This window comes from Gekko japonicus, unplaced genomic scaffold (assembly GCF_001447785.1).
Source record: "Gekko japonicus isolate JY-2015 unplaced genomic scaffold, Gekko_japonicus_V1.1 scaffold565, whole genome shotgun sequence".
In the NCBI taxonomy this organism is placed as follows: domain Eukaryota; kingdom Metazoa; phylum Chordata; class Lepidosauria; order Squamata; family Gekkonidae; genus Gekko; species Gekko japonicus.
The window spans coordinates 210,990-237,296 of NW_015176468.1; the positions used below are offsets into that span (position 1 = coordinate 210,990).

The 26,307-nt window shown below is 48.4% G+C and overlaps 1 protein-coding gene across 4 annotated transcripts in view; it reads right to left on the reverse strand.

Annotated features, from left to right (window-relative positions):
* RUFY3 (RUN and FYVE domain containing 3) overlaps nt 1-26,307 on the reverse strand; it is a 94,428-nt gene that overhangs the window by 7,092 nt on the left and 61,029 nt on the right. For 2 of the 4 annotated variants that reach the window (XR_001482955.1, XM_015427120.1), the window contains exons 7-16: nt 25,392-25,457; nt 25,219-25,288; nt 22,544-22,636; nt 20,556-20,639; nt 19,223-19,390; nt 16,542-16,639; nt 8,961-9,080; nt 5,633-5,756; nt 4,692-4,771; nt 658-685 (exon numbers count right to left, since the gene is read on the reverse strand). Coding sequence is in view for 3 of the 4 variants with exons in the window: in XM_015427120.1 (XP_015282606.1) it covers nt 658-685; nt 4,692-4,771; nt 5,633-5,756; nt 8,961-9,080; nt 16,542-16,639; nt 19,223-19,390; nt 20,556-20,639; nt 22,544-22,636; nt 25,219-25,288; nt 25,392-25,457 (931 nt within the window). In the remaining variant the exon portion in view is untranslated. Of the gene's footprint in view, nt 1-657; nt 686-4,691; nt 4,772-5,632; nt 5,757-8,960; nt 9,081-13,493; nt 13,600-16,541; nt 16,640-19,222; nt 19,391-20,555; nt 20,640-22,543; nt 22,637-25,218; nt 25,289-25,391; nt 25,458-26,307 lie in introns of those variants that run through there. The other 2 variants (XM_015427121.1, XM_015427122.1) reach the window with 1 other exon arrangement.

The following is a 26,307-nucleotide window of genomic DNA, read 5'->3' on the forward strand; positions in this document are numbered from 1 at the left end:
CAGTTCTGCTGCTGCTGCTGCATCCTAGCTTGCTTCACCAGGCTCTCTGAATCACTCGGCCATTTCGTGTTCTAACCTGGGTCCTAGAGACTCAGAACTCTTGAGCATGAGATTTCTGTGGTGAATGCCAATAAAGCAAAAGTAGGTTTGCGGCTTCCAGAGCTAATGTTTTAAGCATGTTTTAATTTTAAGTTTTTTTAAAAAAACCTTTATGTTTGTGTCCTTTATAAAGTTTATATCTCCACTACCTGGCAGTTCGAAAGCAAGAAATTGCAAGTAGATAAATAGGGACCACTTCGGTGGGAAGGTGACAGCGTTCCGTGCGCCTTGGTGTTTAGTCATGCCGGCCACATGACCACGGAGAGGTCTTCGGACAGCACGGGCTCTTCGGCTTTGAAACGGAGATGAGCACCGCAACCCTAGAGTCGTATTCAGCTGGCTCTCGAGCAAGGGAACCTTTACCTTTACTTACCTGGCATTACATTTTATGACACGCATGGCCCGGCCCAACAAGGTCTCATTGATGTCAGAACCGGCCCTCATAACAAATGAGTTTGACACCCCTGCTTTAGAGGATCATCATTTTAGAATGTGGAAAAATTCCTCCTGTGGCAAGGGATTTCCTACTACTCCACACAAAGGAAAGTCATTACTTACGTGCCCTTCTTGTCCACTAGGTGGAGCCCTACAATAGAAACAAGATATCTGGGTTGTCATTTCAGCCACATTTCATGAAGAAGACAACGAAGATGATGGTGAAGAAGAGACTGGATTTATGCCCTGCCCTTCACTTGGCGTCTCATAGTGGCTTACAATGTCTTTCCCTTCCTCTCCCCACAACAGACACCCTTTGAGGTAGGTGGGGCTGAGAGAGCTCTCAGAGAACTGCTCTTGAGAGAACAGCTCTGAGAGCTCTGTGACTGACCCAAGGTCACCCAGCAGCTGCATGTGGAGAAGGAGTGGGGAATCAAACCCAGTTCTCCAGATTACAATCTGCCACTCTTTAACCACTACACCAAACTGGCTCTCTATAAATTGGCTTTCAAGCATATTCTGAGTCCTCATTTTAAAAGAGTAGGCCTCATACAGACTTGTCATAGGTACACGCTCTTAGCACATCCAGCAACTGTGGATCACAGAAGAACAACAGATTTTGAACACTTAATGAACTCAGTACACATGACAAGGCAATCCCTCCCCTTCTGCAGAGGAGCTACAATCCTCAGAAAGACACTCGGCAACTGCTCTTTTCCTTTCCCTCAAATAACCTGGTGAACCAACGGACAAGTACACCATACCTGAAGCATCCCCGGATGATGCCTGTGAAACCTATTCCTAAAAGCCACCGACCGAGGGGATTCAACAGTCCCCCCGGACTGCAGGTTTTATTCTTGAGCTGTCTTATAGGTTAGGAAGAACGTCGAAACATTCACCCTAAATCGTGTACCTAACAGCCAAGGGTGGCTCCACGTGGGGAATCTAAAAAACATTAAAGGGGGAGCTCATTCCGAGCTCAGGTATGCATTTCTGCAAATTCGGGACAACTCAAGTTCGCAGGAAAATCTGATTTTTTACAAAAAAGTTGCAAAATTAAAAATGCAATAACTGTACCATCTTCACATGCACAGAGAAGCACCCGGGGGAGGGGGGGGGAGACGACAACCAGAGCTACCATAGCAATGTTTTTATTTACTGATCTTTTTCTCCAATGGTAATTGGAACTCTCGTCTGCCATAACCTGTCTGGTTGTTGCCCAGTTCCCTAACAGGAATGACCATGTCTATTTCCGGCACAGACAAGAAGAAGAAGAGAAGGGATTGGATTTATCCCCCGCCCTTCACTACCCGAAGGAGTCTCAGAGTGGCTTACAACCCCCTTTCCCTTCCCCTCCCCACAACAGACACCCTGGGAGGTAGGTGGGGCTGAGAGAGCTCTGACACAAACTGCTCTTTTTCAAGGACAGCTCTTATCAGAACTACGGCTTGCCCAAGGTCATCCAGCAGGTGTCATGTGGAGGAGTGGGGAATCAAACCCGGTTCTCCCAGATTAGAGTCCGTGCACTTAACCACGTCACCAAACTGGCTCTCAAGGTACCCTGCAGTTGGCAAGAGAGCAGCTGTCTTGAGATTCTGGACCAGATGTGACGAATGTGGTTGACTGTGCCACTCCCATTAGATCAGGGCTAACAACGGGCCAAAGCCGGTGCTGTGTTTGATTTTAATATCCGGAAATAGCCAAAAGAGATGTCCACCCCTCAGCTCTGTCAACCTTTACAACCCATAAAAAAGAAGAAGGAGATTGGATTTATACCCCGCCCTTCACAGAGCAGCTTACAAACTCCTTTCCCTCCCCCTCCCCACAACAGACAACCTGTGAGGTGGGTGGGGCTGAGTGACACAAACTGCTCTTTTTCAAGGACAGCTGTGCCAGAGCTTGTGACTGACCCAAGGTCACATCAGCAGGTGCAAGTGGAGGAGTGGGGAATCAAACCCGGTTCTCCCAGATTAGAGTCCGCACACTTGACCACTACACCAAACTGGCTCTCCAGTTTGATTCCCCACTCCTCCACTTGCACCTGGCTAGATGACGTTCCAAGTTCCTACTTTCCCATCATACAAAAAACCTCTGGAAAGCCACAGATGAGACTTGCAGCATCAGCCCCAGGAAAAAAAATACTAGCTAGGATCACCAGGAGAGCACATTCCATTTGTCCACCTCCTAATGTACACCAGGGGCCCCGACGTGGTGCCCACAGGCATCATGGCACCCGCCGACACCTTTCCTGGTGCCAGCCAAGGGTGTCTACAAAGCGGGCTGGGCCGGGGTGGGGCCCTTGTGCCCATCAGGGCTTCTGATTGCCCACTGGAGACTTGATTGGCTGGGGAGATTAAGAAGCGTTCTGTTAAACAGAGCTTCTGCCTTACGTGTTGGACGACAGCATAAGAGTTGTGCGTAATCTTGCTCCCTGACTTTTTGTGGTTGTGCCCACCACCCTGCGTCAGAATCCCAAAGGTTCCTGCAGGGTCAAAAAGGTTGGTCCACGAGTGGCAACTGGCCACGAGGTATAGATGGGACACTCTGTCTGGGGCAGTGGTGCTCTGTATTCTTGGTGTTGGGGGGGCAACAGTGGGAGGGCTTCTGGAGTTCTGGCCCGCTGGACCTCCTGATGGCCACTGTGTGACGGAGTGTTGGACTGGATGGGCCATTGGCCTGATCCAACATTGGCTTCTCTCATGTTCTTAGTGGCTATTAGCCACGAGGTATAGATGGAACACTCTGTCTGGGGCAGTGATGCTCTGTATTCTTGGTGCTTGGGGGGCAACACTGGGAGGGCCTCTGGAGTTCTGGCCCTGCTGGTGGACCTCCTGATGGTACCTGGGTTTTGCCCACTGTGTGACACAGAGCGTTGGACGGGACAGGCCACGGGGCTGATCCAACATGGCTTCTCTTATGTTCTTATGTAACCCCAAAGGAAGTTTCACTTTCTTACAATGATCAGAACAAAGACAATCAAGTAGGTCCATGAGCATGTTCCTGTGAAGAGCTTGTTTCTTGCCTCAGCACTAAACCAGAAGTTGAGAAAGCCACAGGGGGAGCAACCACAGGCCTCAACCCACCCGGATGCCACAGTTTTCCTGATCTGGTATTTGGGCTGGCAGGGATCAACACAACACGACGCCTGTGCCTCTCTGTGTGACCCTGACATCCTCTACCAAGACCCGCCCAACCCCCTGAGCAAAGGCTGCGGCTGCCTGAAGGCCCTGCGAAAGAACACGTAACTTGCTCCTCAGACGGGCAACTTCCAGGACATCTTTCAAAGTGGGCTCCCCCCTCCCAAAAAAACAAACCCCACCCTGATCCACCAAACTCATTTGAAGATGACCCCTTGAGCCATTAACCATCCCTGCATCCAGCTGGGATGGGTGAAACTATCAACAGGAAGAAAGTGACTCCATGGGAACGCAGCGCCAGGAATCATTCCTGATGCCATGCCGGGGCTACAAAGCTGGCCCTTGCATTTCAGTCTCTAATACTTCCTGATGGCACTACAGCCAGTTTGGTGTAGTGGTTAGTGGTTAGAAGCACAGACTCTGATCTGGGAGAACCGGGTTTGATTCCCCACTCCTCCACTTGCACCTGGCTGGAGTGACCTTGGGTCAGTCACAAGTTCTTTCAGAGCTGTTCTCTCAGGAGCAGTCCTCGAAAGAGCTCTCTCAGCCCCACCTACCTCACAGGGTGTCTGTTGTGGGGGAGGGGAAGGGAAAGGAGTTTGTAAGCTGCTCTGAGACTCCGAGTGAAGGGCAGGGTATAAAGCCAATCTCCTCCTCCTCCTGAGAGCCAGTTTGGTGTAGTGGTTAAGTGCGCAGACTCTAATCTGGAGAATTGGTTTGATTCCCCACTCCTCCACTTGTACTTGGCTGGATGACCTTGGGCAAGCCGTAGTTCTGATAAGAGCTGTTCTTGAAAAAGAGCAGTTTCTGTCAAGAGCTCTCTCAGTCCCACCTACCTCACAGGGTGTCTGTTGTGGGGAGGGGAAGGGAGTTTGTGAGCCGCTCTGAGATTCCTTCGGGTAGTAAAGGGTGGGGTATAAATCCATTCTCTTCTCTACTTGCATGACCATTAAACTGAACAGACCATAAAACAATGAAGCTTAAGCAATAAGAGGAAGCTCATTTTGACTCAGCCCATACTTGACGGGAAGCACTGCGTTCTCCTGCTTCACGGGCGTTCTCCACGGAGAATCTCCCTCCAGGAGTTTGCTTCCAGGATCCTATCAAGAGAGGCAAACGTACAATCAATCTAACTATGGCGGCCAGAATTCTTTACGCAAAATATTGGAAATCAACTGAGATACCAACAAAGCGAGAATTTATAAACAAAGTTTTGGAGGCAGCGGAATTGGATAAACTGACTTGACTGACAAAAGGTTTAACAGACTCTACATTCCAGAATACTTGGGACACGGTTTTATAATTGGTATGATAATCACATGTAGGCAAGTTTATAGCGGACAGACTGTTTGTCTATTAGAAAGTAGATACTCGATTGAAGTAGAGTTGAAGGGTTACTTCACATAATATACAAGGATAGAGATCAAGGAGGATCAGGCGTAGGCATTAATGTTTGTTAACAAGAATAATAATCCCCATACATGTGTGTATGTATGTATGTTTATTTTGTGTCTGTGTAAAATACGTACAAATTTTAATAAAATTCTGCCTTTCGGGGCAGTCTTAAAAAAAAAGAGAGAGAGAGGCAAACATGAGAATCAACACGGAATATCTGCCTCGTGCATTTTGTTTCTCCAAGAAGATTTACGCTCAGTCGCTCTTCAGCTTTGGTCCTGGAAAGTGCCCTCGAGTCGCAACTGATTTACGGCGACCCCGTGGGGCTTTCAAGGCAAGAGGCGTTCAGAGGTGGTTTGCCATTGCCTGCCTCTGCGTGGCGACCCGGAGCTTCCTTGGCGGTCGCCCATCCCACTCCCAACCAGGGGCGGCCCTGCTTAGCTTCCAAGATCTGATGAGATCTGGCTAGCCTGGGCTATCCAGGTCAGGGCTCTTCAGCTGTCAAAGTTCTCAAAGCCATTTAAAAACGCGGATGAAGGCGTTGACGACTAATCCGAGGAGATTACCATTTTTGACCCGGTCTTTGGGAAGTCCTTGCCTTGGCCATGCGAGCTCTTGTTCTCCTGAACCCCGTAGCGAGAAGGCGACCCCCGGTCTCGTACCCGTTTCAATTCCTGTTCGAGTTGGCTCCTGCAGAAACAGTAGGGAGGAAGCGTTCAATGAGAATGAGCTTTGGCTTACGGGCCTCGGTTTTTTTAAAAAAGCCACTGAAAGGAAGAGGAGGAAGAGGCCGAACGAAAAGGACGGGCAGGGTTACGGGCCTTTCAAAGAATCTTCAGAATGAGTCTTTTAAAAGGAACACCTCAGAACCAAAACAAAAGGGAAAGCTGACTGAAGAAAACCTCAGATCACCAAAAACCTCACTCAACGTGCAGGTATCTAATATGATGAAAAGGAAATACTTCTTTACACAGAGCCATTGAAGTGAGGGATTTGCTGCCAGAGAATGTTGTGATGGCCACAGGCATAGGCATCTTTAAAAGGGGATTAGGCAGATTCTTGGAAGGATAGACCTGTCGATGACTGCTAGCCATCATAACTATAGGGAACCTCCACGTTCAGAGGCAGTCAACCTCTGAATCCCAGAGTCAGGGGGCAACTTCAGGAAGGCCTCGGCCTCTGTGCCCTGTTGCTGGGCACCCAGAGGAACTGGTTGGCCACTCGTGTGAGACAGGATGGTGGACTAGATGGACCACTGGTCTGATCCAGCAGGGCTCTTCTGAGGTTCTTATCAGGGAAAGGCCTCAGCCTCTGTGCCCTGTTGTTGGCCCTCCAGAGGAACTGCTTAGCCACTGTGTGAGGCAGGATGCTGGACTAGATGGACCACTGGTCTGATCCAGCAGGGCTCTTCTGATGTTCTTAATCAGGGGAAGGCCTCAGCCTCTGTGCCCTGTTGTTGGCCCTCCAGAGGAACTGATTGGCCACTTGTGTGAGACAGGATGCTGGACTAGATGGACCCCTAGTCTGATCCAGCAGGGCTCTTCTTGTGTTCTTATCAGTGGAAGGCCTCGGCCTCTGTGCCCTGTTGTTGGCCCTCCAGAGGAACTGATTGGCCACTTGTGTGAGACAGGATGCTGGACTAGATGGACCCCTGGTCTGATCCAGCACGGCTCTTCTCATGTTCTTATGAGGGGAAGGCCTTGGCCTCTGTGCCGTTATTGGCCCTCCAGAGGAACTGATTGGCCACTTGTGTGAGACAGGATGCTGGACTAGATGGACCCCTAGTCTGATCCAGCAGGGCTCTTCTCATGTTCCTATTTTTCTCAGTGGGGCAGATTCCTGAATAATGATACAACATGGAACAGTTCAACCTGATCGAACCAACAGGCCAGCTAGCTGGGTTCCTTATCTGGAAGTGGGGCTAAATCCAGATGTTTCCTCAAAGTTGTCACGGTGCATGCAGGACATAAATGCCCACTGCTTCCACCCTGAATTCCCTGAATCCAGAAATGGATACCTTGTCTATTAGCAAAGGCTCCCACTAGCTTCCTACCTGCACACAATCAACAAGTTTGTCTACTCTCCCTTTTTTGCAAAAGAAAGACGTAAAAGACACTTCTACTGTTGGAAACTACTAGTTCTAGTGAAACAGAATGCCATTGTTCTATACGACAAAGAAACCCCTTTAACACATGGTGGTGGAAAGTTCCATCTGGCCCCTCTGGTGGACCTCCTGATGGCACCTGGGTTTTGGCCACTGTGGGATGCAGAGTGTTGTATTGGATGAGCCACTGGCCGGATCCAGCAGAGCTGCTGGGGGACCATCTACACCAGGGGTGTCAAACTCATTTGTTATGAGGGCCGGATCTGACATAAAGGAGACCTTCTTGGGCCAGGCCACGTGTGTCATAAAATGTAATGCCAGGTAGCGGAGATAGAAACTTTATAAAGGACACAAACACAAAAGGTCTTTTTTTAAAACTTAAAATAAAAATATGCATAAAACATGAGCACTCTTGCGATATTTTGTTTATTTAACAGTGTCTGATCACTGACACCTCTTGCTTTGAATTATTGCATCAAAATGTCTGTGCTATCTTGCTATCTTGAGTATGTTGTTGAGGTGTGTATCTGTAAGCTGCAAACCTATGTTGACGCAGCAGCAGCAGAACTGGAAGAAGCAGCAGAAGACAGCCACTTCCACTGCAGGCCTGATAGAAGCCCTCCAGGGGCCTCATCCGGCCCCGGGGCTGTATGTTTGACACCCCTGGTCTACACAGTCTCACATGCACAGGCAACCTTTCTGGCTCAAAGGTCCCACTAAACACAGATGAGTGCTCTTAAAGACACAGGCACTACTTGTTAAGAGTTTCCCATCAACCTCTCAGGTCACCCACGTGTGCAATTGCACGTGGATCCAAAAAACAAAGAACCTGCGCTCTGGTTGGAAAGTTCAGAGCTCACTTTCTTTCAGAGCCAGTTTGGTGTAGTGGTTAAGTGTGCGGACTCTAATCTGGGAGAACCGGGTTTGATTCCCCACTCCTCCACTTGCAGCTGCCAGGTGACCTTGGGCAAGCTGTAGTTCTGTCAGAGGTGTTCTTGAAAAAGAGCCGTTTCTGTCAGAGCTCTCTCAGCCCCACCTACCTCACAGGGTGCCTGTTGTGGGGAGGGGAAGGGAAAGGAGTTTGTGAGCCGCTCTGAGACTCCTTTGGGTAGTGAAGGGAGGGGTATAAATCCAATCTCTTCTTCTTCTCCTTTTTCCTCACAGGGCGTCTGTTGTGGGGAGGGGAAGGGAAAGGAGTTTGTAAGCCGCTCTGAGACACCTTTGGGTAGTGAAGGGCGGGATATAAATCCAATCTCTTCTTTTACCTCACAGGGTGTCTGTTGTGGGGAGGGGAAGGGAAAGGAGTTTGTAAGCCGCTCAGACTCCTTCGGGTAGTGAAGGGTGGGGTAGAAATCCAATCTCTTCTTCTTCTTCTTTTACCTCACAGGGCGTCTGTTGTGGGGAGGGGGAGGGAAAGGAGTTTGTAAGCCGCTCTGAGACTCCCTTGGGTAGTGAAGGGCGGGGTAGAAATCCAATATATTCTTTTCTTGGTATGTGTGTGTGTGTGCTTGCATGCCTGGAAGTCATGGTGATTTCTGGCAACCCCTAGTGGGACTTGGACGTTTCAGAGAGGCGGCTTTGCTATTGCCTGCCTCTGCATCTCAGCCCTGGTATTCCTTCCAAGTCCTTGGGTCGGCCCTGCTTAGCTTCCGAGATCTGACACAGAGCTCACTTTCTGGCTCTGCAAACACGTGCCGATTGTACCACGAAACGGAGAAGAGCCGCCCCAGGCGGCGGCGGCAGCAGCCCCCCCCCCGCCCCGAGCAAACCAAAATCCTCCGTCTCTTCACCGCTGCTTCCTGAGCTGCTCCGCCTCCAGCTGAAGGCTGCTGATCTTCTCCCCGAACTCCTGCTTGAAGAGACGGTTGTCCTCCTCCAGGGACTGGCGCCCTTTCTCTGCCTGCTGCAATCTGGATTTGAGCCACATGAACTTGTGATAAAAAACAAAAGCCACGGTGGGGAGGAAAGACTGAGTTCGAGCGACAAATTAAATGAAAATTTAAAAAAACGAAACAAAACCAAACGAGTCTAATGAAAAAAAATGTTGCAGGGGGGCGGGGTGGGCGGGGTGAGGAGGACTGTACAGGAAAGGGCAAATCAGGGGTGGGTGGGGGTTGGGGCAAAAAGTAATCTCAAGGGGAATAAAAATGTCGGTGAACCAGGCAGAAGAAACATCTATTTTCAATTCCTTTTTTTATTATTATTATCCTATTACTACAGTTTACAGTCAGTAGATGATAAACATAAAACGTCACTTTTAATCCATAAGTCAAAGCAAACCTCAAGTACACAGTATTGTTAAGTCAATTTCTTTCTTTTTTTTTTGTCTCTTTTAAAAATTTTCACGTTACATTGCAGCTTTAGACATGTAACTGGGGACTTGCATCATGGGATACCTAACTATCATTGAGAAATTAGTGCATTCGTCTGGTCTCTTCCACAACTGTCACATCAGGTCGCGTGCGTGAGGGGGGTCTAAGGCCGAGCGCGAGAGTCACGGGGCCCGGCGTTCGGATCTCCCGATCCTCTAGGGCATTGCTGGGATGTGGGGAAAGGCTGTACGTTCACAACGGGGGGAGGGAGGGCTGACTTCCATCCTACATGTACTCGCCAGCCGTGCACCAAGACTCGGCATGACGGTCAGGCTAGAAGGTGGAACAGGCAGCGACCGCTGCTCAGTATAGATCTGGAACCGTCACTGTAGCCTGTCTGCCAATTCAAAGCATAGGTACATGCTAGAGTCCTTCACATAGCTCAGAGCACACAAACTGTGTGTGTGTGTGTGTAGGGGGGGGAGTCCCTTATTTGAAGGCACCCCATGTCAAAGTCTCCAAATAAATGAAAAACATGGAGGGTCGTCCTACGTGCTCTGCGCCTACCTCACAGGGTATCTGTTGAGGGGAGGGGGAAGGGAAAGGAGTTTGTAAGCCACTCTGAGACTCCTTTGGGTAGTGAAGGGTGGCGTATAAATCCAATCTCCTCCTCTTCTTCTTTTACCTCACAGGGTGTCTGTTGTGGGGAGGGGAAGGGAAAGGAGTTTGTAAGCCACTCTGAGACTCCTTTGGGTAGTGAAGGGTGGCGTATAAATCCAATCTCCTCCTCTTCTTCTTTTACCTCACAGGGTGTCTGTTGTGGGGAGGGGAAGGGAAAGGAGTTTGTAAGCCACTCTGAGACTCCTTTGGGTAGTGAAGGGTGGCGTATAAATCCAATCTCCTCCTCTTCTTCTTTTACCTCACAGGGTGTCTGTTGTGGGGAGGGGAAGGGAAAGGAGTTTGTAAGCCACTCTGAGACTCCTTTGGGTAGTGAAGGGTGGCGTATAAATCCAATCTCCTCCTCTTCTTCTTTTACCTCACAGGGTGTCTGTTGTGGGGAGCAGGAAGGGAGAGGAGTTTGCAAGCCGCTCTGAGACTCCTTTGGGTGGTGAAGGGTGGGGAAATCCTTCAGCAGTTTAAAAACAACTGCTCTGCCAACGTTTTTACAAGCTAGGCGGCTGCATGAGGGGCAGTAGAATCAGGATGGACAAAAGGAAATACTTCTTTGCACAGCGAGTGATTGAAATGTGGAATTAGCTGCCAGAGGATGTACGGATGGCCACAGGCATGGACGGCTTTAAGAGGGGATTAGACAGACAGATGGAGGAGAGGTCTATCAGTAGCTCCTAGCCATGCTGACTAAAGGGAACCTCCACTTTCAAGGGCAGTCACCATCTGAATCCCAGTGCCAGGAGACAACATCAGGGGAAGGCTTCGGTCTCTCTGCCCTCCAGAGGAACTGGTTGGCCATTGCATGAGACAGGATGCTGGACTAGATGGACCACTGGTCTGATCCAGAAGGGCTCTCTTGATGTTCTTATCAGGGGAAGGCCTCGGCCTCTATGCCCTGTTGTTGGCCCTCCAGAGGAACTGGTTGGTCACTGTGTGAGACAGGAGGCTGGACTAGATGGACCACCGGTCTGATCCAGCAGGGCTCTTTTTATGTTCTTATGAACAGAGTGCAAGATTCAGGTCTACAATGGATACCACCCCCCAAGTTTTACAAACTCACCCTCATTACCTTCCATTTCACTGGGAAAGTCAAAGAAGATCTACATGGAGGAGTGACCTCCACTAAGGAAGAGTAAACTATTTATATCCACAAAAGCTGACTTCGAGCACCTTGGAGAATATTGACAGGGCAACCTACACACCAAGTCCTCTTCCGAGACCAGCAAAGTGAACTCTTGGCAACTACAGAAGAGAGACATCCTATTTCACTCTAAGCACAAAAAAACTTTAGCTGCACGGGGTTTCCCTATGCTTCCTACTTTTCAGTTTTGCCTTTCACGGTTTTGCCAGAATTCTTAGCTACCTGAACCAAAGTCTGAGACACAACTGTTAGTGAGGAAAAGGAAACCTGAAACGACGACAGGAAAAAGGGTTATTGTATGTGGTGGCTACTCTATGGTAAGGACTGACCAGCAGTAACGCACTACTAGTTCCGTTCGCAGAGGTCCATCAGTGGCTATTAGCCACAAGGTATAGCTAGGGACTCTGGGGCAAGTGATGGTCTGTCTTCTTGGTGCTTGGGGGGGGGGTCAACAGTGAGAGGGCTTCTAATGTCCTGGCCCCACTGGTGGACCTCCTGATGGCACCTGGTATCTCTGGCCACTGTGTGACAGAGTGTTGGACTGGATGGGCCTTTGGCCCGATTCAACATTGGCGTCTCTTATGTTCTTATGTTCTTTTCGACAACGAGATAAAAACCCATTATGAACTGTTCTGTAAAATAGTATAGTGCGGGAGAGGAAAAGGGTAACACGCTCCTATCATTAACGTCAAAAAACCCATTATGAACTGTTCTGTAAAATAGTATATTGCGGGAGAGGAAAAGGGTAACACGCTCCTATCATTAACGTCCTTCAGTTAAGCAGGATAGCTGAGTTTCTTAGTTTAATGGTAATAAAGTCAGAGGTAGGAGGCAGTGCAAAGGTTAAGAAGGGTTTCCGGTTTTTTAAACGCAGCTACTAAGCATGTCACCTAAAACAGAGGAAATGAACGGTTTTTCCTTAACACACAGGCAGGGCGGAAACGGCCTTGGCTTGTCCCAACCCCTGCCTAGTACCATTTCAGTTTGCATTATTTGTATTGTATTACTTTATTTGCTCTGGGTTTTTCGTTTTTGTTTTTTTGCCTTCCTCTGCATATCGTTTTACACCCGTGCACAGTGGGCGACAGCAAAGCCATGTGGTTATCCATCAGATAAAGAATTTTGGAAGAGAAGCACTAATCCACACAGAAACGGTGGCACTATGCATTGGCACCCATAGAGAGAACTGAAGTGAGGAGAAAAGCCAGGAATAAGACAAGGCCGGGCAGAGATCACACTGTCGGCGGCACTGACCGGCCACGCGCAAGCCCCAGGGATGTATTTGGGGCCACTGTAAAGTGAAGGGGTATAATCTGATCAAGTTTGCAGTGGTTTTGGAATGTCGTATTAACCTGTCCACGCTCGGACTGGCGTGCTGTGCGGACGCTGCGGGTCGGAAACGCTTTCGGGTCACGTAAAATCTTGAGGAATGCACAGGAAGAGGAATGTACTGTGCAGACAAGCATTTGATTAACAGGGGTGAAGTTATCCAGTGGTGCTAATGTGTGTTTTTTTCCCTGGCATTAAGGCCAAACTGAACAGTGGATGCTAAGGGAGCAGTCTGTGGCAGGCGCCCATGGTGGCTCTCCACCTCTACGGACATACTTGCTTCATCTACTTTACAACGAAGCAACTCAGAAAACTACCTGGCCTACCCTTGGATTTAATATTGCCAGGGAAAAAGCTCTGCAGCTTTCTGGTACCCAGTGTTCCCTCTAAGCTGTGTGGGTGAGCGGCCGCTCATTAACACAGGAAGCCCCGCTCAACAGTAGTCTGGAGCCACGTAGGGTCTTGCGTGGCCCACTGCCCGTTTTAAAGATTATAGCAGTTATATTCCACTCAGGAGGTGACCTGCCCCGCTCACCACAGAAAAAAAATTAGAGGGAACACTGGCCACCAGGCGTGCAAAAGGTTAAAAGCTTTGTTCTGCTATTCATTTTGAATCGCACAGTGACACCCTTTCTCTTGTTTTGCAATTCTCTGGGATAGTTCTGGGTCAAACTGTTTAAACGACAAAAAGCAGGGTTAGGATTATATGGCGACGCTTCCGCTTCCCTTCTGAAAACGAAAAAACCAAAAATCCCAAATCAACTTCAGGTGATAACATTGGAGTCTGATGTCTAAATTCCTATCGATGTAAAAAAAAATTCCTGCTTTTCCCTCGTAATTGAGTTGAGATGTCAGAGTTGTGAGGGGACCAGCTGCAGCAACGGAGGGGGAGAGAGGAGAGCCTAGGGGTGCTTCTGGATCAGTTTGTTCGCTGCGCTATTTAAGGTTTTTGCCTGTTTCACCAAATCCTTTTCGCTATATGGAGAAAAGGGTGTAATGATGACATGGGGAGTTGGGGGGGGAGGGGAAGGGGAAAGGAGACAGACAGCAGAAGAAAACACCTGTTAATTCAACAGACACCAATGACTGCATATGAACGACAGATTCAGGTGGGTGGCCTTGTTGGCCTAAAGCGACAGAACAAAGTCTGAGTCCAGTGCACACGAGAGCTTATATACCCAGAATTCAACTCTGTTGGCCTTAAAGGTGCCACTGCATTCAGACTGTGCACGTGACGATGTTTTGCTTTGTTCCAAAAAAAATGCAAGTATTACCATTTCGCCTTAGGAAGGATCTCTCGATCTTTACTCTACAAGGCTTAAATGAACGACAGCTGACATTTCTATACAACGGTGTCTGTTTTGTTTGCTTTTTGCAAGGTGTCTCCCGACAGAAGGCACTTCTGCTAGCAGAATGGAACCTTCCTGCCTCCATCTTCAGGTCGTTGTCACCGAAATTCCCAAAACAATGCTCTGGGAAGACAGGGCATCCCCAAACTCTGTGAGTGTGTTATGGTGGGTGGGTGGGTGGGTAGGGAGACAATGCTCCCTCTAAGCTGTGGAGTCTTGTGAGCAAAAATGCTACTTTGTGAGCTACTGGCATTAAAGTTGTGAGCCAGCAATTTAGCCACTGCATAAATGAGTTTGCTCTGGAGCCATCCTTCCTGAGCTAAGACAAAAATGTGTGAGCCAGAGGCTAAAAAACTGTGAGCTAGCTCACACTAACTCAGCTTAGAGGGAACACTGGTTACGGCATAAATTCGTTTGCTCTGGAGCCCTCCTTCCTGAGCTAGGATCAGAAATGTGTGAGCCGGAGGCTGAAAAACTGGGAGCTAGCTCACACTAACTCAGCTTAGAGGGAACACTGGTGTCAGCTAAAATCAGCATGCGGAAGGTCCCAGACTGAATCCAGCCAGCGTGATGCAGTGGTTGGAGTGCTGGCCGAGGATATGGGAGGCCTGGGTTTGAATCCCCACTCGTTCCGCCACGGAAGCTTGCTGGGGGACCCTGGGCCAGTCACACACTCTCAGCCTAACCTCCCTCACAGGGTCGTTGTGAGGCTAAACCGGAGGAAAGGGGAATGATGTAAGCTGTGCTGGGCTCCCGCTGGGAAGAATGGTAGGTATAAATAGAGTAAGTGAATAAATAAATCCCCGGCATCTCCAGTTAAAAAGACCAGGGAGTAGGTGATGTGAAAGACCTCAACCAGAGAGCCCGGAGAGCAGCTGCCAGTCTGAGTAGACAACACTGATGGACCAAGGCTCTGACTCAGTATATCGCAGCTTCACATACGTTCCTTAAGGCTTCAGCTCGTTTTATGGAGGATAAGTCTATCAATCGCTACTAGCCATGGTGACTGAGGGGAGCCGCTGCATTCAGAGGCACAAATCCTCTGAATCCCAGAGCCCAGGAGGCAGCATCAGAGGAAGGCCTCAGCCTCTACGCCCTGTTGTTGGCTGTCCAGAGGAACTGGTCAGCCACTGTGTGAGACAGGAGGCTGGACTAGATGGGCCACTGGTCTGATCCAGCAGGTCTCTCCTTATGTTCTTACAGGTAGATTCATGGAGGATAAGTCTATCAATGGCTACCAGCCATGTTGGCTGAGGAGAACTTCCACATTCAGAGGCACTAATCCTCTGAATCCCAGAGCCAGGAGGCAACATCAGGGGAAGGCCTCAGCCTCTATGTCCTGTTGTTGGACTTCCAGAGGAACTGGTTGGCCACTGGGTGAGACAGGAGGCTGGACTAGATGGACCACTGGTCTGATCCAGCAGAGCTCTTCTTATGTTCTTCTATTCTTGACATCAGGGGAAGGCCTCGGCCTCTATGCCCTGTTGTTGGACTTCCAGAGGAACTGGTTGGCCACTGGGTGAGACAGGAGGCTGGACTAGATGGACCACTGGTCTGATCCAGCAGAGCTCTTCTTATGTTCTTCTATTCTTGACATCAGGGGAAGGCCTCGGCCTCTATGCCCTGTTGTTGGACTTCCAGAGGAACTGGTTGGCCACTGGGTGAGACAGGAGGCTGGACTAGATGGACCACTGGTCTGATCCAGCAGAGCTCTTCTTATGTTCTTCTATTCTTGACATCAGGGGAAGGCCTCGGCCTCTATGCCCTGTTGTTGGACTTCCAGAGGAACTGGTTGGCCACTGGGTGAGACAGGAGGCTGGACTAGATGGACCACTGGTCTGATCCAGCAGGGCTCTTCTTACGTTCGTATGAAGGCCTTGGCCTCTATGCCCTGTTGTTGGCCCTCCAGAGGAACTGGTTGGCCACTGTGTGAGACAGGATGCTAGACGATGTACCACTGGTCTGATCCAGCAGGGCTCTTCTTACGTGCATATGAAGACCTCAGCCTCTCTGCCCTGTTGCTGGCCCTCCAGAGGAACTGGTCAGCCACTGTGTGAGACAGGAGGCTGGACTAGATGGGCCACTGGTCTGATCCAGCAGGTCTCTCCTTATGTTCTTACAGGTAGATTCATGGAGGATAAGTCTATCAATGGCTACCAGCCATGTTGGCTGAGGAGAACTTCCACATTCAGAGGCACTAATCCTCTGAATCCCAGAGCCAGGAGGCAACATCAGGGGAAGGCCTCAGCCTCTATGTCCTGTTGTTGGACTTCCAGAGGAACTGGTTGGCCACTGGGTGAGACAGGAGGCTGGACTAGATGGACCACTGGGTCTGACCCAGCAGGACTCTTCTGATGCTCTTATGTTACCGTGGGGTTCTGAGGGGCTCCACAGTTCCCTCACAGCACACTAATTCTGAAACCGTGGGCCTCGTACCACGTGTTTGAAATGCTTGCTTTACCCCCCCCTAGTTTCAAAAATCCTTTAAAAAGGGTATATTAAACACCACCTTTAAAAAAAACACACACACCAACCAACGCTTCAACAATAAGCAACTTTCAATTTTACCTTTGTTCAAGTTGTTTGATGGTCGCAGCCATCTGATTCGTCTTCTCCTCCAAGCGGCTGTTTAGCTCAGCTTTCTGTTTCCCTCCCAGATCTGAACTCTGGAATGGGGAAAAGGCACAAGAAAGCTGATAGGCTGGAAAATTCTGAAAACAAGTTGTAAGGATCTCATGTTTTGGTGTGTGTGTTTCTTTAAATGTTTAGTTTGACTGCAGTAATGTAAGGAGAGTGATAGAGGGAGATAAGTGTGATGTGATTGGCTGATGACTGAAAGTGTGGGAGAAGAGATGTCTACGAGGTGATTCTGTGTGTGATGTTTGAAGAGAGAGCATAGTCTGTGTGACTATGGGAGTTTTTGAGTCTATTCTGTGTGAACAAGAGAAAGAGTTCAGCCTGTGTGGCTATATAGAGGAGAAAGAGAGAGAGAGATTAGACTGTCTATGCCTGTCAGAGTGGAGTTTTGGGAGTTTGAGAGACTGTGACACCAAGCTTTGCCAGTTATATTTACAAGTTCCTTTCATCAGCACAACAGTTCAAAATAACCAGAAACCCATTTTGTTCTTTATTAAATAAATCATTTTTTTGTTTAAACTTATCCCAGAAATCAGAATAGTCCTTCCTCAGGGCCACATTGTCCTCTGAAGTGCCCAGACCCTAGGTCATTCTACCGAGAGAGAGAGAACTGGAATTTTAATTCCTGGTGGCAGCAGGAATCTACCAAGTTTAGGTACACAGAGAGTGTTTTAAAGGGAAAAACGTCTCCCCAGTAAGGAGGACGCCACACAAGTTTTTGGACCAGTGCGCTGTACCAGTTAGAGCATGGGACAAGGCTCTGGGTGACACGGGTTCCAGTCTCCAACTTGTCAGGGAAGCTTGCTGGATGACCTTGGGCCAGTCACACTCTGTCAGCTTCACTGACCTCTCAGAGCTGACGTGATGATAAAATGGAGACGGAGAGAATGTTGTGAGCTGCGCTTGCTACCCACTGAGGAGGGAAGTGGGGCATAAATAAAGTCAAATAAAAGCTTTTTGGTTCCTTAGACATACATCTGGTACAAGCTAGTGATTCCCACTCCTTAACCATACGGGGATGAGTCTAGATCCTGAAGACCTGTGTCATGATTTTCTGGCCTGTCCGCTTTATTCGGTTCCAAGGAAGACATTTTTAGGTACGAGCTTGGCCAATTTAGGCCTTAGTACCGTGATGGAAGAAGTCATATTTTTACTTGCAGATGTGGAATCAGAAGTTTCATAGAAGACTGCCTTTCTTGCCTCAGCAGCAAAAAGGGCAAAATCTTATATGAACGGAGCTCTTCCACCAGGCTTTCGATTAGGGTGCCACCTTTTAATATTGTGGCCCCGGCCCCCCAACATCAGCACTAACTTAACAACTAACAGCCTGGCAAGAACCCGGAGTATGGTGGCAGTTGACCACCGGATGCTGAGGGCACGCCGCCATCTTTTATTAATATTTATGTTCCTGGAAATCTAAATTTTATATGCTATGGTTTTAATTTAACTTTTGTGCCTTGACATATTTTGTTGTTTTAATAGTTATATATATTCTGTAAGCTGCCCTGAGCCTGCCACAGCGGGGAGGGTGGGATACAAAAAGGAAGGAAGGAAGGAAGGAAGGAAGGAAGGAAGGAAATTTGGGCCAAACTACCGTTAGCATCCGTCACTTGCTTATGGGAGTCGTTCCTTTCTCTTATGAAACAAGTTTTAAAATGTAATTTTAATTGTATTTTAACTCAGTCTCACTGTACTGTATTATCCTGTATACAATTTTTTACACTCTCTTGTGCCCTCTTTTACACTTATGCAATTACACTCTCTTGTAATGGCCACTGGCCCTATGCAACAAAATTGAACTGAACTGGGAAGAGGGGAGGGGATTTGGTTTCCAGTGCCGAATGAAGAGCACGTTGTTACAGTCAACCTCAGGTAGGAGTGCCAGCCTCCAGGTGAGACCTGGGGATCCCCCGGAATTACAGCTCATATCCAGATTATAGAGATCAGTTCTCCTAGAGAAAACGGATGCTTCTGAGGGTGGACTCTATGGCACCGTACGCCAACCTGGAGCTGACAACCTTAACCCCCCCCCCCGTGCTGGTGGCCAGGGGGGACCTGGCAAGACATGGTTGGCTCATGATTCAGGACGGGGTGGGGGGAGCAGCAGGAGTCCAGCAATGAACCCCAGAGTCTCTTCCCAGTCTGTGTGGCTAAGTGACGGCACCAAGCCTGACCGTTCAAGGGGGGGGGGGCTGTAAAGAAGTATATTACTGGGAGCAAGTCGGGTGCCCCTCCACTGAGAGAGGCTCAAACTGCCTGGGGTCCAAATTATAGAATCACAGAATCAAAAGAGTTGGAAAGGGCCATACAGGCCATCTAGTCCAACCCCATGCCCAATGCAGGATCAGCCTACAGCATCCCTGACAAGTGTTTGTCCAGATGCTGCTTAAAGACCGCCAGTTTCTTATCTGCCGTGTCCCAAGGCGTCAGAGCAGGAAGCAAACACTAAGCACGGCAGGTAGGTAACGGCAGGAGAGAACAACACACCCGAACACTCTTGGGTGAGCAACTGCATCCAGGTCACTCAACCCCAAGCCCAGCAACACTATCCAGAATTAGAGGCTGGCTCTCCATCCTAAACCTAACAGGGTCACGGACCCTGCTTGGCTCACCTGCAGCTTGAAAGAAAGTTCATGTTTGAGGGCCCTGAGGTCGTCCAGTTGCTGCCTGAGCGCCACCAGGGCGTCTTGCTTCTCGCAAACGTCTTTCTCCAGCATTCTCATGGCCAGCTCCATTTCTTGCCTCATTCCGATCTGCACCTCCAGTTCTTTTTCCACATCCTGTATCAAAGCACACAAACACAGAGAGATGTGACACCTGGGATTTATGCATGTCCAGTAAGTGCAAGATGGGGTGGTCGTGTTAGTCAGTCTGTAGCAGTGGAAAAGAGCAAGGATCCATTGGCTCCTTAAAGACTAAAAAAATTTGTGGCAGGAGATAAGCTTTCGAGAAGAAGAGGAGGAGGAGAAGGAGATTGGATTTATACCCCGCCCTTCACTACCCAAAGGAGTCTCAGAGCGGCTTACAAATTCCTTTCCCTCCCCACAACAGACACCCTGGGAGGTAAAAGAAGAAGAGATTGGATTTGTACCCTGTCCTTCACTACCCAAGGGAGTCTCAGAGTGGCTTACAATCTCCTTTCCCTTCCCCTCCCCACAACAGATGCCCTGTGAGGTAGAAGAAGAAGAAGAAGAAGGAGATTGGATTTATACCCCGCCTTTCACTACCCAAAGGAGTCTCAGAGCGGCCTACAATCTCCTTTCCCTTCCCCTCCCCACAACAGACACCCTGTGAGGTAAAAGAAGAAGAAGAGGAGACTGGATTTATACCCTGCCCTTCACTACCCAAAGGAGTCTCAGAGCGGCTTACAAACTCCTCTCCCTTCCCCTCCCTACAACAGACACCCTGTGAGGTAGGTGGGGCTGAGAGACATCAGACAGAAACGGCTCTTTTTCAAGGACAGCTCTTATCAGAACTACGCCTTGCCCAAGGTCATCCAGCAGGGGCAAGTGGAGGAGTGGGGAATCAGACCCGGTTCTCCCAGATTAGAGTCCGCACACTTAACCACTACATCTAAACTGCTGAGACATCTGGCTAAATTATACACGGCACTTTATGTTCTATGTTGTTTTAAATTGTTCTTTAAATTGTATTATATATTGCACTGAGACTGATGGAACCCGCCCTGAGCCTGTTTGCAGGGAGGGCAGGATACAAGACTAATAAAATAAAAATAAATAAAGATAAACTGGAAATTCTGGAGTGGCAGAAGACTCTGAACACTTTCCTTACAGCATTACACACAGCCTAAGCGCAATGATTACTGCAGAGACCCCTTTAATTGTCCCCTTTGCTGTGTGGGGAAAAAAGCCAGGACCCCAGGGGACCCCAGACCGTCTTCTCGAGCTGCGCTTTTCAACTCAAACGTCTGCCCATCTAGCTTACCAGCCGTAGCTGCGTTTCCTCCTTCAGCTGTTTCCGTGCTTCGCTCAAGGCGTGCCCATCTGCAGTTCTGTCCTGTTTGGTTACCTGCAGGTTTATCAACATACCACAAAAGCAAATGAAGTGGAAATATTTAGCAGTCAAGCATTCGCTCAAAGAATACTCAAATGTCCTCCAAACTAGTCTTATACTGTGCGTTGTGCAGCTGTTAGGAAATCTGAAGCTGTGTAACGCTATTTCGCATTACGACGGATAATGTAAACCTGGGTTCGAGTACATGCTAGCACTTTATATGATATTGTGCTTCGTTTTATAGCCATATCCTTGTGATTTTAACTAATTTCTCTGTTTTAACTGTTTTATATATTCTATATGCAGGGGTCATTTCCTGCAGGAGCGCACAGGAGCGGAGCTCCAGCAGTAAAGAGCCCAGGGGTCGGGCACATGCAACAAGCCCCACCCCCTGCTCCCAGCAGCCCTCAGTCAGAGCAAGAAGCAGCCAGGTAAGTTGCAGAGCCCACCCCCACCCCCCACCCCCGGTCCAAAGCAGTCCAGTGGCACCTTTAAGACCAAGTTTTATTCAGGTACAAGCTCTCCCTCCTCTGCGAGGACAGATCTGCACGTTCCGTCCCCCCCCCCCAATAGCTAGCAATCCAAAACAGTTTAGTGGCGCCTGAGCGGTGGGTGTTGCCTTCTGACACACTTCTGGTGATGTCAGAGGGTGTGGCATATGCAAATAAGTTATGCTAATGAGTTATGCTAATGAGCTCCTGCACCTCTTTTTCTACGAAATGACCCCTGATTCTATGTAAGTTGCCCTGAGCCTGCCCAGGCAGGGAGGGCAGGATATAAATTAAACAATAAACAAACAAACAGGGAGGGGCTCCCTCGTAACTGGAGTTCTACAGTTGAACTGAACACTGTTCTCTTTCTCCCACTTGAAGAGACTACAAAGCACCTTTTTTTAGACACCAGTTCTTACTGCTCTACTCAGATCCTTTCTATCTGATTTGAGAAGTAACGCAGCCGATTGTTGAAATTAGCCAAAAGGCTATTAAAAAGTAAAGGTAAAGGTCTCCCTTGCTCGAAAGCCAGTCGAACCCGACTCTAGGGTTGCGGTGCTCATCTCCGTTTCAAAGCCGAAGAGCCAGCGCTGTCCGAAGACGTTTTTGTGGTCATGTGGCCGGCATGACTAAACACCAAGGAGCACGGAACGCTGTTACCTTCCCACCGAAGCGGTACCTATTTATCTACTTGCAATTTCTTGCTTTCGCACTGCTAGGTTGGCAGGAGCTGGAACTAGAGATGGGAGCTCACTCCATCATGCGGCACACTTGGGTCTCGAACTGCTGAACTACTGACCTTCCACAGCCTGCAGTTCAGCGTCTTAACCACTTGAGCCACCGCAGCTCCTAAAAGGCTATTAACGCCCACCTTTCTGGAAGAAGGCAGTGCTGCATAAGTATCAGTATGTTCCTGCCAGATCAACACACACAGCACTAGGGATGGGCACTAGCCAGCTGACAAATTAAAGTTCGTCATGAATTTTTGGCTGGCTCGGGCAGCAATGTTCACAAACTGAAGCACCGCCATGAACTTTCACAAATTTTGATGCAGTTTGTGGCGGTACGTGAAGAGCAGAAAGCAAGGGGTTTAAACCCCTGCTTTCTGTTCTTCATGAAAAACAGCTGCTCCCTGCCACTCAGCTGTTTGCAAAAAGCAGTGGGGAGCAGAAAGCAGGGGTTAAATGGCTCACGAACCGGTTTGGTTTGTAAACCAACCTCCCAGTCCGTGGTTCAGTTCATCGTTCAGCCACAAACCGAACCGCAAAAATGCAGTTCGTGTCCGTCCTTATACAGCATGTTGCCAGAAAAGGAAGAGAAGCCAAAAGTTCACAGGTTGAACACAGAGCTTCCAGGTAAGCCAACGTGCAGACCACTGCTAGAGAGAAATACATCCACCTCCAACACCCAGCCAATAAACGTACTGACCTTTCTGTTGGACTCCATCATGTATGAACTTTCTTCTTTGATTCTCTCCATCTCTCCTTGCAGTGTTATAATTCTATTGTTTGCAACAGCAAGCTAGATAGAAACAACAGTTAAAATAATTATTTTCAGCTTCAATAGGTACTTTCTTGGTATTCAACAGCAGTTTATGTTCTTGACAGCTGGTATGACATGGTAGTGCATAGAAGGCTAGACTTGCCTTAATTAAGAAGAAGAAGAAGAAATTGGATTTATACCCCGCCCTTCACTCAGAGTCTCAGAGTGGCTTACAAACTCCTTTCCCTTCCCCTCCCCACAACAGAGGTAGGGGCTGAGAGCTCTGACAGAAACTGCTCTTTCATGAACAGCTCTGACAGAACTATGGCGTGCCCAAAGTCATCCAGCAGCTGCAAGAGGAGGAGTGGAGAATCAGACCCGGTTCTCCTGGATTAGAGTCCATGCACTTAACCACTACACCAAACTGTCAGGGGTTAAGAGGAGAAGGAATCTGAAAAATCTTCTTAGCTACATCGATGGGGGTCATCCTATAAGGCAAAGGCCCCCAACCTTTTTTGAACCCTTGGGCACCTCTGGAATTCTGACACATGTTGCTGAGTGCAAACTCAAAATGGGAGCTGCCAGAGGTGGAGCCAAACAAGCAGAGGAAGCACAACTGCAGGGGAGAAGAGATGTAATTAAAAATTGAAAAAATAAAAAAAAACATTATAAAAAAAAAAAAGAAAGGTGCAGGCCGGAGCCAGGATGCCCCTGGGCGCCATGTTGGGGACCGCTGATCAGTGTTCCCTCTAAGCTGAGTTAGCGTGAGCTACCTCACAGTTTCTTAGCCTCCGGCTCACACATTGTTGTCTCAGCTCAGGAAGGATGGCTCCAGAGCAAACTGATTTCTGCAGCAGCAAGATCGCTCCCTCATAACTTCAATGCCCGTAGCTCACAAAGCAGAATTTTTGCTCACAAGACTCCATGGCTTACAGGGCATATTGTCCCTGATATAAGAATTAATACTCAAAATGGTGCTTTATTGGCTTATGAAACAGCTTATGGAAGAGTACCATCGCTGGTCATATAGACTCACTGGGTTGGTTTATTAGCACCAAGATTTTGCTGCGGTTGATGGTTTATCCCATAAACCAAAGGTCCCCAATGTGGTAACCATGGGAGCCATGGTGCCGCCCACCAACACCTTACCTGGCCAGGTAGGGCTATTGCCCAGCACAGCTTCCGATTGGCTGTGCAAAGTAAAATAACATTGCTTTGGTGGCCCCTGCCACCACAGTGTCAATTTTATTCTGTCTCTTGATCCTCTTTCCCAGTGTTATCGCTTGAAGTTACTCCTCTTCTTCACTGTACTTGGGAGTCCCTCTAAGCTCCGGAGTCTTGTGAGCAAAAATTCTACTTTGTGAGCTGCTAGCATTAAAGTTGTGAGCGAGCGATCTGGCTGCTGCAGAAATCAGTGTGCTCTGGAGCCCTCCTTTCTGAGGACAAAAATGTGTGAGCCAGAGGCTAAAAAACTGTGAGCTTAGGACCAGTGTTCCCTCTAAGCTGAGTTTAGTGTGGGGACGGGTTTTTGGCCTCCGTCACACACATTTTTGTCTTAGCTCAGGAAGGGAGGGCTCCAGAGCAAACTAATTGATGCAGCAGCCAAATCGCTCGCTCACAACTTTTAATGCCCGTAGTTCACAAAGTAGATTTTTTGCTCACAGGACTCCAAAGCTCAGAGCAGGGGTGTCGAACTCATTTGTTATGAGGGCCGGACCTGACATGAATGAGACCTCGTCAGGCCAGGCCGCGTGTGTCATAAAATGTAATGCCAGATAGCGGAGATAGAAACTTTATAAAGGACACAAACACAAAGGGGTTTTTTTAAACTTAAAATAAAAACATGCTTAAAACATGAGCACTCTTGCAATATTTTGTTTATTTAACAGTGTCTGATCACTGACACCGCTTGCTCTGAATTACTGCATCAAAATGCCTGTGCTGTTGCAATCTTGAGTATGCTGTTCAGGTGCGTATCTGTAAGCTGCAAACCTACGATGACGCAGCAGCAGCAGAACTGGAAGAAGAAGCAGAGGACAGCCAGTTCCACTTTGGGCCTGATAGAAGCCCTCCGGGGGTCTCATCCAGCCCCCACTGGCTTAGAGGGAATATTGCTTGGGACTTTCGCAGGGCTCTTTTTGTAGCAGGAACTCCTTTGCATATTAGGCCACACACCCCTAATGTAGCCAATCCTCCAAGAGCTTACAGAGCTCTTCTTACAGGAGCTACTGTAAGCTCTTGGAGGATTGGCGACATTAGGGGTGTGTCGCTTAATATGCAAATGAGTACCTGCTACAAAAAGAGCCGTGCGGCTGCTCCCTATGTCTCCAGTTACGAATTCCAGTTTCACCAGTCTGATCAAAAAGGGTATGAAACATTCACTGGTCTTATAAAATCAGATTGTCAGGCACAGGTCTTCTCAGACATTAACATGTTGGACACTATTTTATTTATTTATACATATACATATATAACAAAACAAAACAAAAAATATTATTATATTTATACCCCGCCCTCCCCACAAACGGGGAGTAAGTAAAGTAAAACCTAATTCACCGATCACTAATTTTTCCTCCCACCCCACAACAGAAAAGTAAAGCATTTCTTTCATTGCCACTCACCTCCCCAGTAAGTTTTGTGTTGGATTTTTCTAAAGCATCAACCTTTGCCTGCAGATTGTTGACAGTGGCACTGTTAAATTAAAGAGATCATCAGGAATTACACCGAAACATTTAGCTTTATAGCCAACGGAAGTCTTTTATAGATTATACTTAAACAGCAAGCTGCTCTTTACCTTAAATGTCTATTGAGTTCTTCTACGTAATTCTTCTGGTCCAGAATTGCAGTAATTTGACCATCTCTGGAAATGGAGCACGGAGAAAACAGTAAAGAAACATGTGGCCACTAAGATTCAGAAAAGAGACAAGGAACTAGTTCAAACAAAGCCAGAACCGTGGCGTGAATGAGCCTTGGGTTCAAATGACAGTAGCTGCCCCACCATGCTGCAATTCCTCACTTAGAAAAGTAGAGCTGGAAGGGACCTCAAAGGTCATCTAGTCCAACCCCCTGCACAATGCAGAAAATTCGCAGCTACCTCCCCCCCCACTCCCCCAGTGACCCTTGCTCTAGCCCCAGAGGAAGGCAAAAGATCTCCAGGACCCTTGGGTCAATCTGGCCTGAAAGAAAATACCCTGGGCATATAAGAAAGGACCACAAGAGCTGAGCACTGGCTCATCCTTCCCCATCCTTCCTGTCACGATCCACCTAAATTCATATTTCTGGGCCAACTTATTTCTGGGCAAACCACTGTTAGCAGTCACCTCTGACCCGCAAGCTACGGTTTGCACTTACCTGCCAGATCAGAACTGGAAAACCGTGGTGTGATCACAGTTTCCCATTTCGGCCCAGAAGGCAAGCGCAAGTCATGCTTTGCGGGGTCAGATAGAACAGAAAATGATGCTTGGACCAAAAGAGAAATAACTGTAATGTGTGAGGGGAAGACGGGATCGCATCAGGGCTGGCATTTTGAGGTGGGAGCACCTCCTACTAACATTACTGCCGCCTTGCTCTAAGATAGCCTCTCTTATTGCTGGGCAGTAGCAGCATGTGGAGAAACTCTGTAATATTTCACTTCTGGCAGCGGGATCTGAACAAGCTGCTTATCAAAATTCTAGGCAGACAGATTGTGGATTTACTTTTACACCAACACC